Source organism: Azolla caroliniana, unplaced genomic scaffold (genome assembly GCF_043228905.1).
Source record: "Azolla caroliniana isolate FFs.n. ecotype wild unplaced genomic scaffold, voAzoCaro1.0.p SCAF_9, whole genome shotgun sequence".
NCBI lineage: Eukaryota > Viridiplantae > Streptophyta > Polypodiopsida > Salviniales > Salviniaceae > Azolla > Azolla caroliniana.
Genome location: NW_028230444.1, coordinates 18,471,482 through 18,492,009, shown reverse-complemented (window position 1 = coordinate 18,492,009; position 20,528 = coordinate 18,471,482). Strand labels below are relative to the sequence as shown.

Below are 20,528 nucleotides of genomic sequence, written 5' to 3'. Positions count from 1 at the left end.
CAAATTTACTTCCATAATAACAGCACATCAATCAACAACTTTAGACCACTTCAAACATGATTAAGGGACACTTCATATGGCAAGATCAAGCATTATCAACATTACACATCAATCAACAACTTTAGACCACTTCAAACATGATTAAGGGACACTTCATATGGCAAGATCAAGCATTATCAACATTACACATCAATCAACAACTTTAGACCACTTCAAACATGATTAAGGGACACTTCATATGGCAAGATCAAGCATTATCAACATTACACATCAATCAACAACTTTAGACCACTTCAAGCATGATTAAGGGACACTTCATATGGCAAGATCAAGCATTATCAACATTACACATCAATCAACAACTTTAGACCACTTCAAGCATGATTAAGGGACACTTCATATGGCAAGATCAAGCATTATCAACATTACACATCAATCAACAACTTTAGACCACTTCAAACATGATTAAGGGACACTTCATATGGCAAGATCAAGCATTATCAACATTACACATCAATCAACAACTTTAGACCACTTCAAACATGATTAAGGGACACTTTATATGGCAAGAGCAAGCATTATCAACATTACTGGCAATAGACACAGCTTTCTCAAGAACCTCGGATGACTATTGTGGGAACAATATACAATACCATTGTGATTGAGTTGTGTGGAGACACTTGGTAGATGTCAAATAATGATGGACGATAGATAGATAGCATGTGATATCCAAGTATGTGAGGGAGGGAGGGAGAGAATCATTGGAACATAACACTTCTCAATGTATTTTCGTCCGGTCCCGGTCCGACTGGGGTACGGCTCGGAAAACCCAAACCCAAACCCAAACCCAAACCCTAATCCTAACCCTAATCTTAACCCTAACCCTAACCCTAACCCTAACTTACAACTTCGGCCCATACACACACATACACACATTCTTCTTCTTCTTCTTCTTCTTCTTTGAAATGGAGAAGGAGGTTCACAACTTATTTTTTATCTATGTATGTGTGAACTGAAGGCTGAAGCGAGATCTCTGCGTGCGTCTCTTCAATCACCGTAACTGACCTCTCTCTTTCTCTCTCTCTCTAATCTACAACTAATGTCTCTCTCGATCTGTCGCAGAATGCTGTTCTTCTATTAGGGTTAGGGTTAGGGTTAGGGTTAGGGCTAGGGCTAGTACCTCCTGCTTCTCCGTTGCCGTCATGTATCTCCATCCAAGAAAATTGCCTGGTAACGAAGACCGGCGGTTCAAGGAACGCCAGTACGAGAATGCCCTGCAAGACAAGATCAACTTCATGCATAAATACAAGAACCTGATGCGATATGCACAGTTCGAGAGCTCCAACGAACCTCGAACTTCTTTCCGTGACCTCGCTGAGAAGCTAGAAGCCATCAGATCTCACAGAAATGAGGTCCTTCATGAGAAAAGAAGAAGGCTTTCTTTCATACTTGGAGATGAAGAAAGCACTCTCAACCACGAGATCAGGACTGGTAGCATGAACCTCGCAGAGAGAAGAGCTTGGCTTAAAGCTAGGGCTATGTCTGCTAGTGCAGAGAAGCTGCAGAAAAATCCTAATTCTCTTGGAGAGACTAAACTTGAGAAGTCTATTCAAGAAGCCGCTGATGATATGTCTATGCATAACTCGAAAGTTGCAGTGGTGAAGGCAGAGGTAGAGAAAAAAAGACAAAGACAAAATGAACGAAATATGAATCAGAAGGATCGAAATTTGTATAACTTGCTTGAATGTGAAGATTCACAAGATCAAGCGTATGATGAACATGGTGTGGATATATTAAGAAGACATTTGCATATGGTAGATCATCTTCGAGAAGAGGAAAAAATGGCTGTCGAAGAAGATCTTATTAGTATGAATCAGAGATGGCTGGAGGAATACGAAGCTCTGAGGAGACAACATGTTGAACTCAGAAATTACCACAGCTTACAAGTGAAGGATTACTTGCAATGTAATGAAGAAAAGAAGGGGGACATAGAGTTTGAGGATCACTTGGCTGCCATGAAAGCTGAGAGGGAAGCAGAAGAAGAGAGTCAATTAGAGGAGATGAAAGAGTGCCAGAGAAAAGAAGCAAGAGCGTATGTAGCTCAACTCAGAGATGTAGTTGCAAGGCAAAGGTTTGATGATGAAGAACTAGAAGAGTTGATTAAGAAAGAAATGGAAGGTGTTAATTGGAATCCTTCACCTCAATTCAAAGGTAAGTTTCGCTGCTTTATATATAGATATATAGTACTTAACAGTCTTGTTCTTTATGCCTGCTAGAGTCTGTAGGGTCACTATGCATTATGGTGATTGTTTTTACTTTTTTCTACATGAAAACTCATGGCTGTATGTAAACTTACAACATAGCTAAGAATTAAAAGATTGTTTCATTGCTTTTACTAGCAGTGGAATTGTTTATGATCTGTTCATTGCAAAGTTAACATAATTGATATGTAATTATTGTATAACTAAAGAAAGAGGAGGGCCAGAGGTTAGATTCTTAATGAGTGCTAGTTGAGTGGTTGTGCACCAGGCAACGGATTTCTCTCTACCCTAATTTCCTCAATTCTGGTATGGTTATGTTTGTACATAACACAACTACTGCTCATTGTTAGAACTTCAAAGTTTTTCTATGAATTTGGAGTGTATTATAAAGATGCATACTGATGTTATATTATAATTTTTTGAACCAAATGTAATTGCGCTGTCTAATGTGTCACTGTGATGAAAACTCATCCTATTGAGCTAATTGCTTTGTACGATTATATTACAAAGCCTGTTTTGACTGTATTTTATTGTTTCAGCTAGGGTTTGTCTACTTCTGTTAGTAGCTAGAAACTTATGTATTTTTTGATCACTCATTTTTTGTTGCCCTTCATATATCATGCTGTTAAGAGTCAAATAATTACAGTGTAAATCATTGTTCAATCATAGCCTTTAGGAACATTTTTGAAACCAATTTCATTAGGTGCATTTCCACATTTCGATAAGGCTTGAAAATCATTTTTCTTTTCCTCAGGTGTTAATGAGGGAGCTCAACGAGACGAAAGAAACTCTAAGGATGATTCTAAACTGGTTAGCATTTCACATTTTAGGAGTAGTTATCTGCAATGTTGGTCTTCTGAGTAAATGTTCCTTCAAGTTTGATTCGAGAGGAAAAAAACTATTTTTGAGCTGGGAAAAAACTTCTTAAAGAAACATCCATACGGTTTATAAAGAAAGTTCAGATGATTGGATTTCGGCTTGAATCCCATTAGAGTTTCTCGTCAACAAACCTATTTAATGTCTTTTGCAGTCCAAAGAAGACTTAGTGAATGTCTTAGAAGGCCAGATAAGAGGTCTACATGCAGCAGATCTGGTCGATCAAGAAACAAGAAGACTAACAATTCAAGATCAAGGTAAAAGATATTATTGTGTTTAGTTTCTCCGAATCTAGGAAAATGGTACATCAAGATGGGTTCATAATATACACATCATAATCCCAGAAAACTAAGGAATGGGTGCTTAATTTATAGGTGCCATAGAAATATGCCAGGCTTCTAAGTCGAGAGCAAAACAAACAATTGCTGATTTGCCGTACCCTGAGCGGTATTATGGGCGCCGTGCTGTGAAATGGTTCGAATAGGCAGGATGGTGCCCAGACTTTTGCCTAACCAACATCACACGATTAAAACTATATACCAACACTTGTTTTTTTTATCGATATGTTTCATGCAAGCGTGATACTTTTTACCGGCTTAATTATCAGAGGACCAAATCTAGGTCATTCTTCTAATAGCATAAAACCTACTCAATACCTTACAAATAAATATTCAAACCTCATGCACCTACGAATATGCACATTCTATTAACATGTCATGGCAAAGTCAAGTTATAACCCATGGAAAACCATGAATTAAAAATGTCTGTGGTGTACGATACTTCAAATAAACATAGGAAAACACATATTTTCTCAATCAGCAACACTGCTAGATGAGAAAGAGTAGAAAACAAACAACACATTGTCTTAAAAAGTGATACAAAAACATTAATTGGCGTTTATATATGTATAACCAATAATGATTCACAACACCCTAAAGTTTACACATGCTCGAATTTTAATGTTGAAACAAAACAAGTTCACCATATAAAAAATTCAGTGAGTTTCTTATTGTTGTGCCAAAATAGAGTAATTTCCCTAAACATCATCCTTCTAAATGAATGCATTCAATCAAAATTGTAGATATAAGATCACGCTTTTTGAGTAAAAGCAATCAATACACATTAAGATCACATTCTTGCCTCTACTCACTTGTATTCAAACAAGCCCAAACAAGAACATGACGAGCCCAAACAAGAAAGGCGTTGTTCATATGTTCCCTCAAGCGAATGAACATTAAATATTTGTAAATGGTGTCGTCGTGATCGATGACTACGTTCAAATATGTAATATTAGCCCTTCCCCAAATTGTATTCAAACAAGCCCAAACAAGAAATGGAATGGTTTATATGGCACAAATTCCTCCTCAAAAGTGTATTGTGAATCACGATCCTCAACAGAAGTACAACCAACAAAAAACCTAAGATCCTATGGCCCAATGGATAAGGTGCTGGTTTACGAAACTAGAGTTTCTAAGTTCGATCCCTAGTAGGATCAACTAAGATTAGGTTCCTCTCTTTGAGAGTCGAAATACAACGATGACAAAGAACTCAGTAATGTTGCGCAATCAATACATGCGTGTACCTTGGGGAAGGGATAACATTACGTATTTGAACGTAATCATCTATCACGACGATGCCGTTTACATGTTTTTAATGTGCATCCACTTGAGGGAACATTTGAGCAATTCCTTTCTTGCTTAGGCTCGTCGTGCTCCTGTCTGACCTAGTTTGATGAATACATGCTAGTAAAAGCAAAAATGTGATGAGGCCTAGTTGTTGTATGATGTGTATTTGAATGTAGTTGTTAACAAGGATGACATCGTTTAAAATTTAGAAACAATGTACAAGAAGGCCACCACTAAGACATCACATGTGTGATACTTTTCATTTGGTTAGTCTAGTAGAATTAATAGAAGATAGCGTATTCGAGATTCAACAATGCAAAATTACGTATGAGTGGAAGAATCTAGCGGTTGGTATGATGAGATGAGAACGATATCTACACATCAGAGATTGACAGTTTGAAATACAACGATGACAAAGTACTCGGTAATGTTGTGCAATCAATACATGTGTGTATTGGGGAAGGGATAACATTGGGTTAGTTGAATGTAATCATCTATCACGGTATTTGAACGTAATCATCTATCACATTAGGTTTGACCCCAAGTAGGATCGGTTTAGAATCATGATCTTAGTGTACGACATCAAGAACACGACGATGAACAATCCTGGAGTCATAATACGCATTCGTCTCAACCATCTAGAAAATGTGAATAAGATCTTGTATTCATTGTTTTGGCTGGATGCATTCATTCATCATTTACGAGGATGATGATGTTTAGGTAAAAGAAATGGAATGGTTTATTTGGCACAAAATCCTCCTCAAAAGTGTATTGCACGTCAATCTCGATCCTTTATGGAAGTACAACCAACAGAAAACCTAAGATCCTACGGCCCAATGGATAAGGTGTTGGTCTACGAAACTAGAGATTCTAGGTTCGATCCCTAGTAGGATAAATTAGGATTAGGTTCCTCTCTTCGAGAATCAAAATAAAATGTTGACAAAGTACTCGGTAATGTTGCGCAATCAATACATGCGTGTACCTTGGGGAAGGGATAACATTGATTATGTATTTGAACGTAATCATCTATTACGCCAATGCCATTTACAAGTTTTTAATGCGAATTCGGTCGAGGGAACATATGAACAATGCCGTTCTTGCTTAGGTTCATCATGCTCCTGTCTGGCCTAGTTTGAATACACGCTAGTATAGGAAAGAATGTGATGACGCCTAGTTGTTGTATGATGTGTATTTGAATGTAGTCGTTAACAAGGATGACGTTGTTTAAAATTTAGAAACAATCTACACGAAGGCCACCACTAAGACATCGCATGGGTGATACTTTTCATTTGGTTAGTCTAGTAGAATTCAAAGAAGATAGCATATTTGAGATTCAACAATGCAAAATTACGTACGAGTGGAAGAATCTAGCGGGTGGTATGATGACAAGAGAACGATATCTAGACATTAGAGATTGATAATTTGAGACAAAATCTCTTCTCTAAGGTCATTTGTATGGTCATGAATGCTTTTCTATGGATTACATACGTCACTCCGCATACCTTTATCCGATAAACCCATTTAAGGTCATCTCCGTAACGTGGCGAGTAATATAATGGTAAGATAAGAGACAAGAGATCCTATGAAAATTACAATGATTAAACATATGACGAGAAATAAGAGATTCTATACATTCACATATGAGATCTTCTTTTCGATGACAAGTAACTTGATCAGATGCAGTAACCGGAGCGGACCGGAAGGTATCCGAATGGATCCAATGTTAACCGGATCTAGGGACACATTTGTAAATAAGTTTCTGGTGTGCATGTAAAGGCTATATTTGTAAATAGTCGCAAAGTCATAGCAATTACATGTTAGTGAGTGACAAGGGTTGTTAGTTGTATTATAGTTCTACAGAGAGAGAGAGAGAGAGAGAGAGAAGAAAAGCCGCCGGTTGGCGAAGATACAGAGCTCAAGGTCGTTGCCTTTGAGTCTCACATTGTACCTCCTTTCTCATATAGTGATAGTTGGGGTTTGTGGTATCCCCTAGTTTTTTCCTTGTTAGGGTTTTTCACGTAAACATTCCGTGTCGTCTCTTCTGTGTCAGTGTACGAACCCCCATTTCTATTTTTTGTTCTTTCATAAAGTGTTTGTGTCTCGGTTGTGGCCGAGCGTTATTATGCACAAATTGGTATCAGAGCCAAAGAAGAAAATGGAAGACTCATTCGGAAGTATGTTCAAGCTCACCGACTCCAACTACCCAGTGTGGAAGTCGAAGATGAGGGATATGCTCGTGGTCAAAGATCTCTGGCAGCTGGTACAGTTTGGGGACAAGAAACCAGACAAGATCAATGCCATGACATGGGAGGTGATGCACATGAAGATGACGACATACATACGGTGCTTCATCGACATGAGCCTGTACAACAACTTCAATGACGAAAGTAAGGCTCATGTGCTCTGGGAGAAAATCGGCACCATGCTAAAGAGCAGAAACACTATAAATCGGGTTTTTGTATTCCAGAAGTTAGTGAGACTCCGGTACCAGGACGAATCCAACATGGCGGAGCACATGAATGGATTCCAGGGGCTCATAAATCAAACAAATTCGGTTGACGTACCTCTGGTCGACGAGGTACTTGCATTGCTCTTGCTAGGTTCCCTCCCGGACAGTTGGGAGACGTTAATGGTCACTTTGGGCAATGCCAACCCGGAAGGAAAGTAGTTGTCCCTAGCAAGGGTAAAATCAAGCTTGCTAGATGAAGAAGCTCGCCGCAAGGATCGGGAATCCGGAACCGACCCGAAGACTTTGGTTATGGAAGATGACCAAAACCAGGGAAGAGGCCGAAATCGGAGTCCCCAAAACTGGGACAAATCGGGGACGAGATCGAAGTCAAGAGGAAGGTCTACTTGCTTCTACTGTGGGAAGCCGGGGCACCTCCAGAAGAACTATCGGCATTTCCGGAAAGAGACAAGGGCCGACACCATCGATTCGAAGAAGAGTTTGGACTGGAGAGGTCCGGATCGGAAAGGAACATCGGTGATTGCAACAAGTGAAGAAGAACTACTGATGTAATTGCGCTGTCTAATGTGTAACGTGGCGAATAATATAATGGTAAGATAAGAGACAAGAGATCCTATGAAAAATACAATGATTAAACATATGACGAGTGTTGAGAGACAAGCTCAACATTCGGTGCGAAGTACGCAGCGTAACCTAGTGCGTAGATTGGGTGCATGAAAAAGGTCGCACAACAGGGCCGCATCGGTGTGAAAACCGAAGAGGCCGTTAGAGCGTTATTCCTTGTAAAGGAATAATTTTGGGAGTTTGTGTAGTCGGCTCATTTAAGAGCATTCAAGTACTGTCAGTACTTGTGTCAGCCTGATTGTCAAGGCTTGTATATAAGGTGCTCCCTGAGCACGAAGTATGTACAGAATAGAATAGAGAATTATTTTGAATTTGATCTATAGTGTCTCTCTCTGTCTCTCTCTGTCTCTCCCTCTCCCTCTCCATCTCTACGTTTTCTATGTTTTATTGAACTGTCTTATTCCTCCGAACTATGTACTCTGTGTTTACGCACACGCTTCCACACAACGTATTCTTTTACATGGTATCAGAGCGCGAGGGTTGAAGTCCTCTGCAGCCGACAAGAAAAGTTTGTGACGAAACAGAGTTGAAGTTGTTCGCGTTCGGAGAAGAAAAAGATAGTACTATGGATAGAGGAATGGGAAGCTCACTTTCAACTGAAAAGCTTGACAGAAGCAACTACGCATCTTGGTCTTACAAGATGCACCGGTACCTGCTCGGCCATGGCTACTAGAGTTATGTCGAAGGAGCAAACGATGTGGCACCCGACTCGACACACCGGGACTATCTGGCTTGGGAACAAGCGGCAAGCAGAGTGTTGTACTGCTTCTTGTGTGAGCGATCAACTTTTGAGCTATATTCGGGATGCCAAGATGCCGAAGGACACGTGGGCGAATCTCAAAAGGATTTTCGCCGCCAACACAACGACCAAAAAGCTGCAACTCAAACAGGAGCTCAACAATGTACGACAAAGAGATATGTCGGTGGCTGATTACACCACCAAGTTCAAAGAAATTTGCGACTCTCTCGCCTCCATCAACGTGAACGTCGAGGAAGATGAAATGTTGCAGGTTTGTCTTGGTGGCTTGGCGTCAAAGTTCGGACCTTTCCGAACGGTAGTCTGCATGAGGGAGATTTCGCCTTCGTTTTTCGAGCTTCAGTCAATGTTGCTCGTAGAAGAAAACCACATAGGTGCGTCGATGAGTGCGCACGCCGATGGAAAGATGCTTTACACGGAGGATAATAGGCCCCGTGGTCGTGGTGGACGAGGCAGATCGGTGCGCAATGGAGGCGGCCGAAAAGAGCAGAATGTATGACATAATCGAGATGCCGGAAGCAATTCCGAACCCTCCGCAAGCAGGGGGAGTCATGGCGGTGCCGGAAGACGGCAAGAGAAGACCGCGCCAGATTGCTGGTACTGTGGCAAGAAAGGCCACAAGGAGAGTGAGTGCTGGAAAAAGAGAGCCGATTCGGACAAAGACGGATTGAGCCGAAGAGACGTAGAGAGGTGTTAGAGATTGCATTACGCAGAAGGCTCTGACGAGCCGGAAACAAATCGGTCCCAGCCTTCGTAATGAAGCATAAGACCAATTCTATGGCCGTGAACACCTCGAAATCAAACGAGGTGTGATATGTTGATTCCAGAGCGTCAAATCATATGACGAGTCACGAGGAATGGTTCTCGTACTTGGAGAAATCGGAATCACAAGGAGTGGTCGAAACAGGAGATGACACTCCGCATACCATTGAACATGCTGGGGAAGTTCCTCTCAGCCACGTCGGGCAGAAAGGGAAACTCATGAATGTGCTGCACGTCCCAACAATAATGAAGAACCTAGTGTCGATCGGTCAGATCGTCAACCAGGGAATGCAGGTTCGATTCACGCATCTCGGTCGCTTCATAGAAAACATCGGGACATTTGAAATAGGTAATATGTCGCATTTTGAGAACTGTCCATCAAAAAATGACACAAATTAGGGTGATTCACAAAAAGGGGTGCCGCATACGTAAAGGAATTTTAAAAATGACCCAAAAATATATTGATTTTTAACATGTACGGAAATTTAGGTGTTCAAAAAAATGCCTAAATAATGGACATGCCAAACTTACAAATGAATGTCCAAAATGACTAACCCCAATATTTATAGAAATTCTGAATCCAAATCTTGATGTGCAATACAATATTTATAGTTAACGTATCAGGACAATAATTTTTCAAGTTTATGTCATCATCTTCATACCCATTAGATGAACTAGTACGAGTTTATGAGGTCTCATCCTCATCATCAATGGCAACTAATGCATTGTGTTGATCCACCTGCAATCCAACCTCATCGAGTTTATGAGTCATGCTTCTTGTTTGTCTTTGTGTTGTGTCTGAAGCCACATTCTAGATCCTCTTTTAGTAGATTCTTCATTGTGGTCTGTCACAGATAACTTGTTTTGGTCAAAGATAAGTCATACACTAATATATAAACATTATCCAATGTAAGAGTAGATGTGCTTGATGCATCTTTCCTCCTCACTTTTTGGTTATGATATTTCATTATGTACTTTCCATTTACAAGATTAGATTATGTGAGAGAAGCTTTCTACCAAAATCATTAGAATCTAAAAAATGTCTTAAAGATGTTTTCCATTTTTCTTAGATTCTCATAGTAAGCCTTTGATGTCGTACAGAAATCTGATTCATTCCATCTAGATTTGACGCAACATGTCGAATTTTACTCTATACATCTAGAATTGGATATAATGCATCAGATTCCTGTAAGTCTTGGAATTTTTAAAAAAATTTCCATTAAAAAAATACTCTTGCATTTTAATGCATTGCATTGAATTCTAGCTACATAGACTAAAATATGATACATTGCATGGATTTCCCGAAAATACATAAATAACTACAAATTGAAAAAATAAAACATTTTCCCATAAATAAATAAATAAACATTTTTTATTTTACTCGTAAATAAATAAATAAAAATTGAAAAATTATATTTCAATGGAAATCCAATTCCGTGCATCGGATTCAATTGAAAATCCAATTTCTCTTATTTTTTTGAAAATTTTCTTATTTTTTGAATTGTTTTTGAATTTGTTTTTATTTTTCCCATAAAAAAATAAATAAAAATTGAAAAAATGGATTTTCAACGAAAATCGGGTGCACTGCATCGGATTTTGGTTGAAAGTCCACTTTTACGTATTTTTTTCCAAATTTTCATTTTTTTTTGATTTTTTTTGAATTTTGTTGAATTTTTCCCATAAAAAAATAAATAAAAATTGAAAAAATGGATTTTCAACGGAAATCCGATGCACTGCATCGGATTTTGGTTGAAAGTCCACTTTTACGTATTTTTTTCCAAATTTGCTTTTTTTTTGAATTTTTTTGAATTTTTTCTATAAAAAATAAATAAATATTGAAAAAATAGATTTTCAATCCAAATTTTGATAGTTTTTAGAATTTTTTTGGTATTTTGTTTGTCTATTTTCTCATAGATAACTATATAGAAATTGAAAAAATGAATTTTCAAAGGAAATCCGATGCAATGCATCGGATTTCTATTGAAAGTCCACTTTTTGCTATTTGTTACCAAATTTTCATATTTTAAAATATTTTTTTGTATTTTTTAAATTTTTTTTCATTTTTTCCCATAAATAAATAAATAAAAATTGCAAAAAGTGGGTTTTCAATAGAAATCCGATGCACTACATCGGATTTCTATTGAAAATCCATTTTGTCTTATTTGCTTCCAATTTTTCAGATATTTTGAATTTGTTTTTGTTTTTATCATAAATAAATATATAGGAATTGAAAAAAATGGATTTTTAACGGAAATCCGATGCACTGCATCGGATTTCCATTGAAAGTCCACTTTTTCTTGTTTGTTTACAAATTTTCTTATTTGTTTATATTTTTCTCTAAAAAAGTGTTAAAAATAAACAAATTGTAATTTTTTCCATTTAAAATGATGTGTTTTCAACAGGATTTTCAATGGAAATCCGATGCACTGCATCGAATTTCCGTTCAAAATCACTGAGTTTGAACAGAAATCCGATGCAGTGCATCAGATTTCCGTGAAAGTCCAATATTTTTCTTATGTTTTTTCATAAAACATTAATTTGCAATTGAAATCCGACTCAATGGTTCAGATTTTGTTGAAAATGTAATATTTTTTTATTATCTCATTGTTTTATGAAAAACCTAAAAGAAATTTGGATTTTTAATTGAAATTCGATGTAGTGCATTAGATTTCAGTTAGAAATCCACCTTTTTAATATATTTTTATTTATTTTTTGAAAAAATGAAAAACAATTGAAAAGAAAGAGGATTGCCAGCTAAAATCTGATGCAATGCATCAATGTCTAGCTGTATAGACTACGATCTGATGTAGTGTATCGGATTTCAGTTGAAAAGCCGTTTATTATTATTTTATATGGAAAATAAATAAATAAATAACATTGGAAAAAGAAAAAAGAAAAATGGATTTTCGACTCTAATCCAACGCATTGCATTAGATTCTAGCTATATATACTAAAATATAATGTAGTGCATAGTATTTTAGCTGAAAATCCATTTTTTATTTTTTAATGGAAAAAATTTTAAAAATTACAAAAAAAAAAAACTTGGATTTTCAACTGAAATCTAGTGCATCGCATTGGATTCCAATTAAAAATCCAAGATTTTTTATTTTTTCAAATTTTATTGTTTCAAATTTTCAATGGGTTTTAGATTAGTTTTCTGACACAGGTATATAATATAAAACTTACATCAATTTAGATTAACGTTATATTCTATTCTTCAGTTTGATGTTACCTGTGCAATTTCATTCTACTGTCATGTACTACTAAAACATACGCCTTAAAGATTATCAGGAACTCTGTTGCATTAGAGAAGGACCTTGAGCAAGTTAATGTCATCAAAATGAGGATCCAAGGTATCTAGGGTTGTCCTGATCAAGACCAAGAAGTTGGGGCAAAGCATATCAATAAAACATAGATGTTCCAGATGACTTTTAGAAAACTTGTGGAACTATAGATGAAGACGCAGGGCAACTTGTTGAATTAGAAGACGTTTCAGAGTCTAAACATACTAACAATTCAACTTAGCGTACTGACGAAGCCAATGAGGACAATCCTGATGAAAGAGCTAATCCTGAGTAGACGGCTTTACCAGACTTATTATTCGATTGAATGGTTATGGCTTATTGTAAATTTTGAACAATATGAATTGTTAAATTTTGACGTAATATATAAGTTGAGCTTACTTATAATTTTCGTGTAACAATCATTGAACTTAGAAATTAAGTATACTTGTATGTGTACATGTTATCTAAACTCTCCTTTATCATTTGGGGTATATCGGAGATAAGTTTATACTCTATCATTTACTCGTATGATTGGAATGTTATTGTAGACTAGTTTATTTATACATTGACAGTGTCATGTATCACGTGTCAATGGAAATTTTCTCTTGACATAGTAGTATCTCTTAATTGCGAGGTTCACAATTTGCTTTAAGATGTATTATATTTAAATATACACACATAATTAGAAGAAGTCACTTATTCAATGGGGCATGCTTTTTAGAATATGCACAAGGACCCGTGTTACTATTATACTTGTGTTGACAAATACACCCCTGTCTAAGATTTGGACAAAAACATGGTAGATAGAATATACGTTGGATGATTTTGTTGACGTGATATTAGTTAGTTCTTTTTTTCGCTATGTTTTCATAAACCACATACACATGCGTCGTGCCTTGTTGAAATTCTGCTTAAATAAGGCATTTTTTAACATCTCACTAAGATATGAAAAAGAGAATGCGACATATTACCTGTTTCAAATGACCCGGTGTTAGAAGTGGAAGGCAAAGTAATCGTGCAAGGGCATCGTGAAGGTAGGATGTTTATCCTTGACACTAATCAAGTTGGAATCGCGTTGTACGCGGAAGGACAAAAGGTCGAATCGGATATCGACCTGTGGCACAAGCGGTTCGGCCACGTAAATTTTCCACTGCTTCGTGAAATGTAGACGAAGAACATTGTTTTCAGGTTGCCGAAATTTCGTGGCCGGAATGGCCAAGTCTGCGAAGCCTGTCAGATGGGAAAACAACACCGACTTCCATTCCCCAATGAGCATAATTGTAGTCGAAGTCCGTTGGATTTGATCCATTCAGATGTGTGGGGTCTGACACAGAACGTGAGTCTTGGTGGAAGCCGTTACTTTGTAACCTTCATTGACGACTTCACTCGGCACATGTGGGCATGCATGATTGAGAAGAAGAGCGAAGGCTTCGCATGTTTCCTGAAGGTGAAGAGCCTTGCGGAAAGGGAAACAGGGCGTAAGATCAAATGCCTATGGGAAGGAGTACTTCTCCAACTAGTTCACAAGTTATCTACAGAAGGAGGGAATTCAACGTGAATTCTCATGTAGATACACGCTGCAACAGAACGGCGTGGCTGAGCGGAAGAATCAGACGATTGAAGAAGTGGCCAGGGCAATGCTTGAAGAGAAGCATATGCCAAAATTCTATGGGGCTAAAGCCATGAAGACGGCTGTCTACTTGCAAAATCAAACTTCTGCTAATGGAGGAGTGTCGCCACATGATATGTATTTCGAGAAGAAGCCGAACTTGGCACACTTGAGGATCTTCAGTAGCATTGCATATGTGCATGTGCCAAAGGAAAAGAGGAGGAAGCTGGACGCCAAAGCCGAAAAGTGCATCTTAGTCGGCTATCCAGACGAACAAAAGGGGTATAAATGTTATAACCCTCGAATGAAGGAAGTACGCGTAAGCCGAGATGTCGTGTTCGACGAGTCTGCTTCGTGGTACTTGCCTTCACCTCCAACTCCTCATGACTCCATTCCAAATTCTGAGGAAGATGTTAGCGAGGCCGAAATGCCTCTGCACGATGAAGAAATCGGAGCTCTAAGAGAGTCCGATCTCATTTCAGCTAAGTGGGCTGAATGAGGGGTTGGACCAAGATGACCAACCAGATAATGAGACGGTGAGTAGTGGAGACTCGGCTGTGATGTCCCTGCGTAAAGAACTGCGGAGACAGTTTACGCGCAAGGAGAAAGGGAATAAGAAGATGCCGGAATACGATTTCGGTAGTGCCGAGCCAGTTTGAAGCGAATCTGACCTCAAGCCAGTCGAGAAGGAACCTCCACGGAAGAGGTCAAAATCGACCGAAAAGGTCACAAAATTGGGTAATCACGAATTACGCCGATTTACACACCAGAAGAACCCCGTAAAGAGGTACGGGTATAATGAGTACATGGCGCACCATTACGCATTCATGACGTGAGTGGCGGAAGTGCGTGAGCCGGAGAGCTACATAGAAGCGGCGAAAGACGCGAACTGGCGTGCTGCAATGGAGGAAGAGATGTGCGCATTGGCGGAAAATGAAACCTGGGACCTGGTTGACGCACCGAAAGGTGTGAAGCCGATCGGATGTAAGTGGGTGTACAAGGTTAAGTACAACACCGACGGCTCAGTTAGCCTATACAAGGCCCGTTTAGTAGCGAAAGGCTACGCACAAAAGCACAACGTGGACTATGACGAGACCTTCGTGCCTGTCGCGAAGATGACGAATGTCCGTGTTTTGCTCGCGGTAGCTGTGGCAAAGGGGTGGCATTTACATCAGATGGATGTAAAGAACGCGTTCCTGCAAGGTGATCTTGAGGAGCAGGTGTACATGGTACAACCCCTCGGATTTCTATCCGAACAAAACACCTCGGCAATTTGCCAATTGAAGAAATCCTTATATGGACTAAAGCAAGCCCCGCGAGCTTGGAACGCAAAGATTACGCAACAGTTGCGTAGGATGGGGTTTGCGCCATTGAAATCAGACTCTTCTCTATTTGTTCGGCAAGGGCAATATGGACCGGTCAACCTGCTCTTGTACGTTGATGATTTAGTCATCGCCGGTGCCGACCTTGATGAAATCCGCCGCGTGAAGTCTCAGCTTGCGGCATCGTTTGAAATGAAGGATCTCGGAGACCTTCATTACTTCCTCGAGATCGAAGTGATCCGTACCCTCGAAGGCATATTTTGATCAGCTAGCGTCATTATGCGCTGAATATGTTCTTCAAGTTCGGGATGGCAAACTGTAAGCCCATCTCGACCTCTCTGGATAGAAACGTCAAGACTCGGGAAGGGCATGCAACCCGACACGGTTTCGACAGATTGTCGGAAGCCTCATCTATTTGATTATTACTCGCTTGGCCAGACCTCAACTACCCGGTTGGCATGATCAATCAATTCATGTTGCAGCCTACGGCTGAACACTTTCAATGCGCGCAACGGATATTGCGATATGTAAGCGGCACGAAAGACATGGCGTTGCTATATCGAGCAAGCGTTGCCGAACAGTTAGTTGGCTACACGGATGCCGATTGGGCCAGAAACGCCCACGATTGTCGATCCACATCTGGATACGCATTCTCATTCGGAAGTGCGGTGATCGTGTGGAGCAGCAAAAAGCAGTCGACAGTAGCACTGTTGAGCACAGAGGCCGAATATCGAGGGGCGACTATCGCTACGTGCGAAGTCATTTGGCTGAAACGACTATTACGGGATCTGCAAGTAGAGGTGTCTGATCCGATGACGATCTATTGCGACAACCTCAGCAATGTCCACCTTGTGAAAAACCCCGTGTTCCACGCCTGGACCAAGCACATTGAAGTGCATTACCATTTTGTCCGTGAGCGGGTCCTTTCAGGTGTAGTCGAACCAATGCATGTTTCGACTAATTGGCATATTGCTGACATCTTCACAAAACCTCTTAGTCTCGACAAGTTACGACATTTCTCAGGTGCGCTTGGGTTGCGTCACCTCGACATGCCGAACTTGAGGGGGAGAAAGGAAGAACTGGGACAAAAGCATGAAAGGAGCAGAGGTAAGCATCATGGCGGAAGTGACTGAGATGCGGAGTCGGATGGAGAATTTGACTTCGAACCGGCTGAAGAAGCCGAAGACGGAAGCAAGGGCAAGGGCTGTAAGCATAAGAAGGAGCCGAGGACAACCGAAACAGGGGGAGATGAGGCCAAGACTAAGACATGGTCGGATGTTGTCAGGGGCCTAAAGATTGAGAACGAATTGGAGACAACCAATTCAGATGAGAGTGAAATTGAATCAGAAGAGTTCGATTCAATCAGAATGTTTGATTCGGATACACCGAATCAACTAAAGGCCATGCGGGAAAAAGGGCAGCGAAGGATGCGTCGACACTGCGACAACAAGGGAGTTGAGAAGGGCTGAACGAGCAGACAAGCTGACTGGAAGGGTCGAAGTGCGCGGAATCGAACGGGTCGAGGAGCACGAGCGAGGTGTGAAGCCAGAAGGAACCAGAGTGTAGATCCGACGGAGCAAGTGGAACCTCAAGTTGAGCTTGAGGGGGAGTGTTGAGAGACAAGCTCAACATTCGGTGCGAAGTATGCAACGTAACCCAGTGTGTAGACTGGGTGCGTGAAAAAGTACGCACAACAGGGCCGCATCGGTGTGCAAACCGAAGAGGCCGTTAGAGCGCTATTCCTCGTAAAGGAATAATTTTGGGAGTTTGTGTAGTCGGCTCATTTATGAGCATTCAAGTACTGTTAGTACTTGTGTCAGCCCGATTGTCAGGGCTTGTATATAAGGTGCTCACTGAGCACAAAGTATGTACAGAATAGAATAGAGAATTATTTTGAATTTGATCTATAGTCTCTCTCTCCCTCTCCCTCTCCCTCTCCATCTCTGCGTTTTCTGTGTTTTACCGAACTGTCTTATTCCTTCGAACTGTATACTCTGTGTTTACGCACACACTTCCGCACAACGTATTCGTTTACAACGAGAAATAAGAGATTCTGTATATTCACATATGAAATCTTCTTTTCGATGACAAGTAACTGGATTGGATGCAGTAACCGGATCGGAAGGTATCCGAATGGATCTGGTGTTAACTGGATCTAGGGACACATTTGTAAATATGTTTCTGGTGTGCTTGTAAAGGCTATATTTGTAAATAGTCGCAAAGTCATAGCAATCACTTGTTAGTGAGTGAGAAGGGTTGTTAGTTGTACACACACACAGAGAGAGAGAGAGAGAGAGAGAGAGAGAGAGAGAGAGAGAAGAAAAGCCTCCGGTTGGCGAAGATATAGAGCTCGAGGTCGTTGCCTCTGAGTCTCCCGTTGTACCTCCTTTCTCATATAGTGATAGTTGGGGTCTGTGGGATCCCCTGGTTTTTTCCTTGTGAGGGTTTTTCACGTAAACATCTCGTGTCGTCTCTTCTGTATAAGTGTATGAACCCCCATTTCTGTTTTTTGTTCTTTCATAAAGTGTTTGAGTCTCGGTTGTGGCTGAGCGCTATTCCGCACAAACTAGTATCAGCACCAACAAGAAAATGGAAGAGTCATTCGGAAGTATGTTCAAGCTCACCGACTCCAACTACCCAGTGTGGAAGTCAAAGATGAGGGACATGCTCGTGGTCAAAGATCTCTGGCTGCGGGTACAATTCGGGGACACGAAACCGGACAAGATCAATGCCATGACATGGGAGGTGATGCACATGAAGATGAAGATATACATATGGTGCTTTATCGACATGAGCCTGTACAACAACTTCAATGACAAAAGTAAGGCTCATGTGCTCTAGGAGAAAATCGGCACCAACTAGTGAGCAAAAACATCGTAAATCGGGTTTTGGTATCCTGGAAGTTAGTGAAACTCCGGTACCAGGACGAATCTAGCATGGCGGAGCACATGAACGCATTCCAGGGGTTCATAAATCAAACAAATTCGCTTGAAGTACCTCTGGTCGACGAGGTACTTGCATTGCTCCTGCTCGGTTCCCTCCCGGACAGTTGGGAGACGCTAATTGTCACTTTGGGCAACGCTTGGTCGGAAGGAAAGTAGTTGTCCCTAGCAAGCGTAAAATCAAGCTTGCTAGATGAAGAAGCTCGCCGCAAGGATCGGGAATCCGGAATCGACCTAAAGGCTTTGGTTATGGAAGATGACTAAAATCGGGCAAGAGGCCGAAATTGGAGTCCCCAAAACCGGGACAAATCGGGGACGATATCGAAGTCAAGGGGAAGGCCTACTTGCGTCTATTATGTGAAACCGGGGCACCTCCAGAAGAACTGTCGGCATTTTCGGAGAGAGAAAGGGGCCGACACCATCAATTCGAAGAAGAGTCCAGACTGGAGAGGTCTGGTTCAGAAAGGAACATCGGCGATCGCGACAAGTGAAGAAGATCTATTGCTCATCACCGAGGAGAATGAGTTAAACCTTGTCGGTGACGAGACAACGTGGGTTGTCGATTTTTGAGCATCGTTCCACCTGACACCGGTATGAAAATGCTTCTCGTCCTACAAAGCCTGAGATCTCGACTGTGTCTGGATGGGGAATGAAGGGTCATGCTGAATTGTTAGCATTGGAGATGTGTGGTTGACGACATCAACTGGGTGCAAGTTTCTGCTGAAGGATGTCCGACACGTTTCGGAGGTTTGGTTGAACCTGATATCAGCCGGTCGGCTAGATGATGAAGGCTTGATAGGTAGCCTCCGGAACGGAGTACTGAAATTCAGCAAAGGAAGCTTGATCGTGGCTCGAGCCCGGAAGATCAACACGCTATACTTGATGCATGCCCGGATATGCCGGGAAGAAGTGAACGTAGCATCCGACAATGCCGGTGAGCTGTGGCACAAGAGACCGTGTCATATGAGCCAGAAGGGGATGAAAAGACTTGTCGTAGATAACCTCATTCTGGAGGTGAAAGACGTGCATCTTGAGAAGTGCACCGATTGCTTGGCCGGCAAGCAAAAGCGAACCTCCTTCCGGTCAAGACCACCGATGAGACGGAACGGACCACTGGAGCTAGTGCATACCGATGTGTGTCAAATGGACATGAAGTCACATCCCGGATCGCAGTACTTCGTGATGTTCAGAGACGACCACAACCGGAAGCTGTGGGTCTCATCGTTGAAGACGAAGGATCAGGTGCTGTCCGTCTTCAAGGAGCTCCACGCGAGAGTGGAAAGGGAAACTGGTCGGAAGCTAAAGGCTGTTTGAGCAGATTACAGAAGCGAATATCGGGGGTAGTTCGAGGAGTACTACCGGTCGAAGGGAATCCCCCTCGAATTCGCTGTGCCGAAGACGTAGGAATTGAACGAGATGGCTGAACGGATAAACCAGACCATAATGGAGAGAGTCCGAAGCATGCTAGCACATGAAAAGTTATCCAAGATGTTTTGGATTAAGGCGTTGATGACGACGACGTACGTGATTAAGAGATCACCCTCAGCACCATTGGAAGGAGACACACCACAGAGAGTAAAGACGTGACTTATCGGCATCTGAAGGTATTCAGTTGTCTCGCTTATGTGCATGTGGCAAAGGATAAGAGTGCAAAGTTGGATCCAAAGTCCCGACCATGTATATTCCTTGGATACGACGATGATGAGTTTGGATACCGAATGTGGGACTTGGTCGACAAGTAGGTGTTCCGGAGTCGAGACATAGTCTTCATGGAAGACAAGACTATTGCAGATTGGGAGTCAAAGAAGAAGATAGCGGACTCTGGATTGACCGACGGGACCCATCCGGCCGGAAGTAGGATAACACAAAGAATCAGCCAGAGTTAGACAAGAGACCGAACTGATCGAAGAAGAAGAAGATCAAGACACCGGAACGAGAGTAGACCCCGAATCAGATTCAGATGAAGAACAGACAGAGGAACCAGTGGACGAGAACCAAG

The 20,528-nt window shown here is 41.0% G+C and overlaps 1 protein-coding gene across 1 annotated transcript; it reads left to right on the top strand.

The window, feature by feature from the left end:
- Positions 1-1,025: 1,025 nt before the first annotated feature.
- LOC147860439 (uncharacterized) lies at positions 1,026-3,676 on the top strand. Its single transcript, XM_087324064.1, has 4 exons — positions 1,026-2,211; positions 3,016-3,071; positions 3,292-3,394; positions 3,512-3,676. Exons 1-4 carry the CDS (start codon positions 1,203-1,205, stop codon positions 3,619-3,621), a joined length of 1,278 nt encoding a protein of 425 aa, XP_087180190.1. The 5' UTR covers positions 1,026-1,202; the 3' UTR covers positions 3,622-3,676.
- Positions 3,677-20,528: the final 16,852 nt, after the last annotated feature.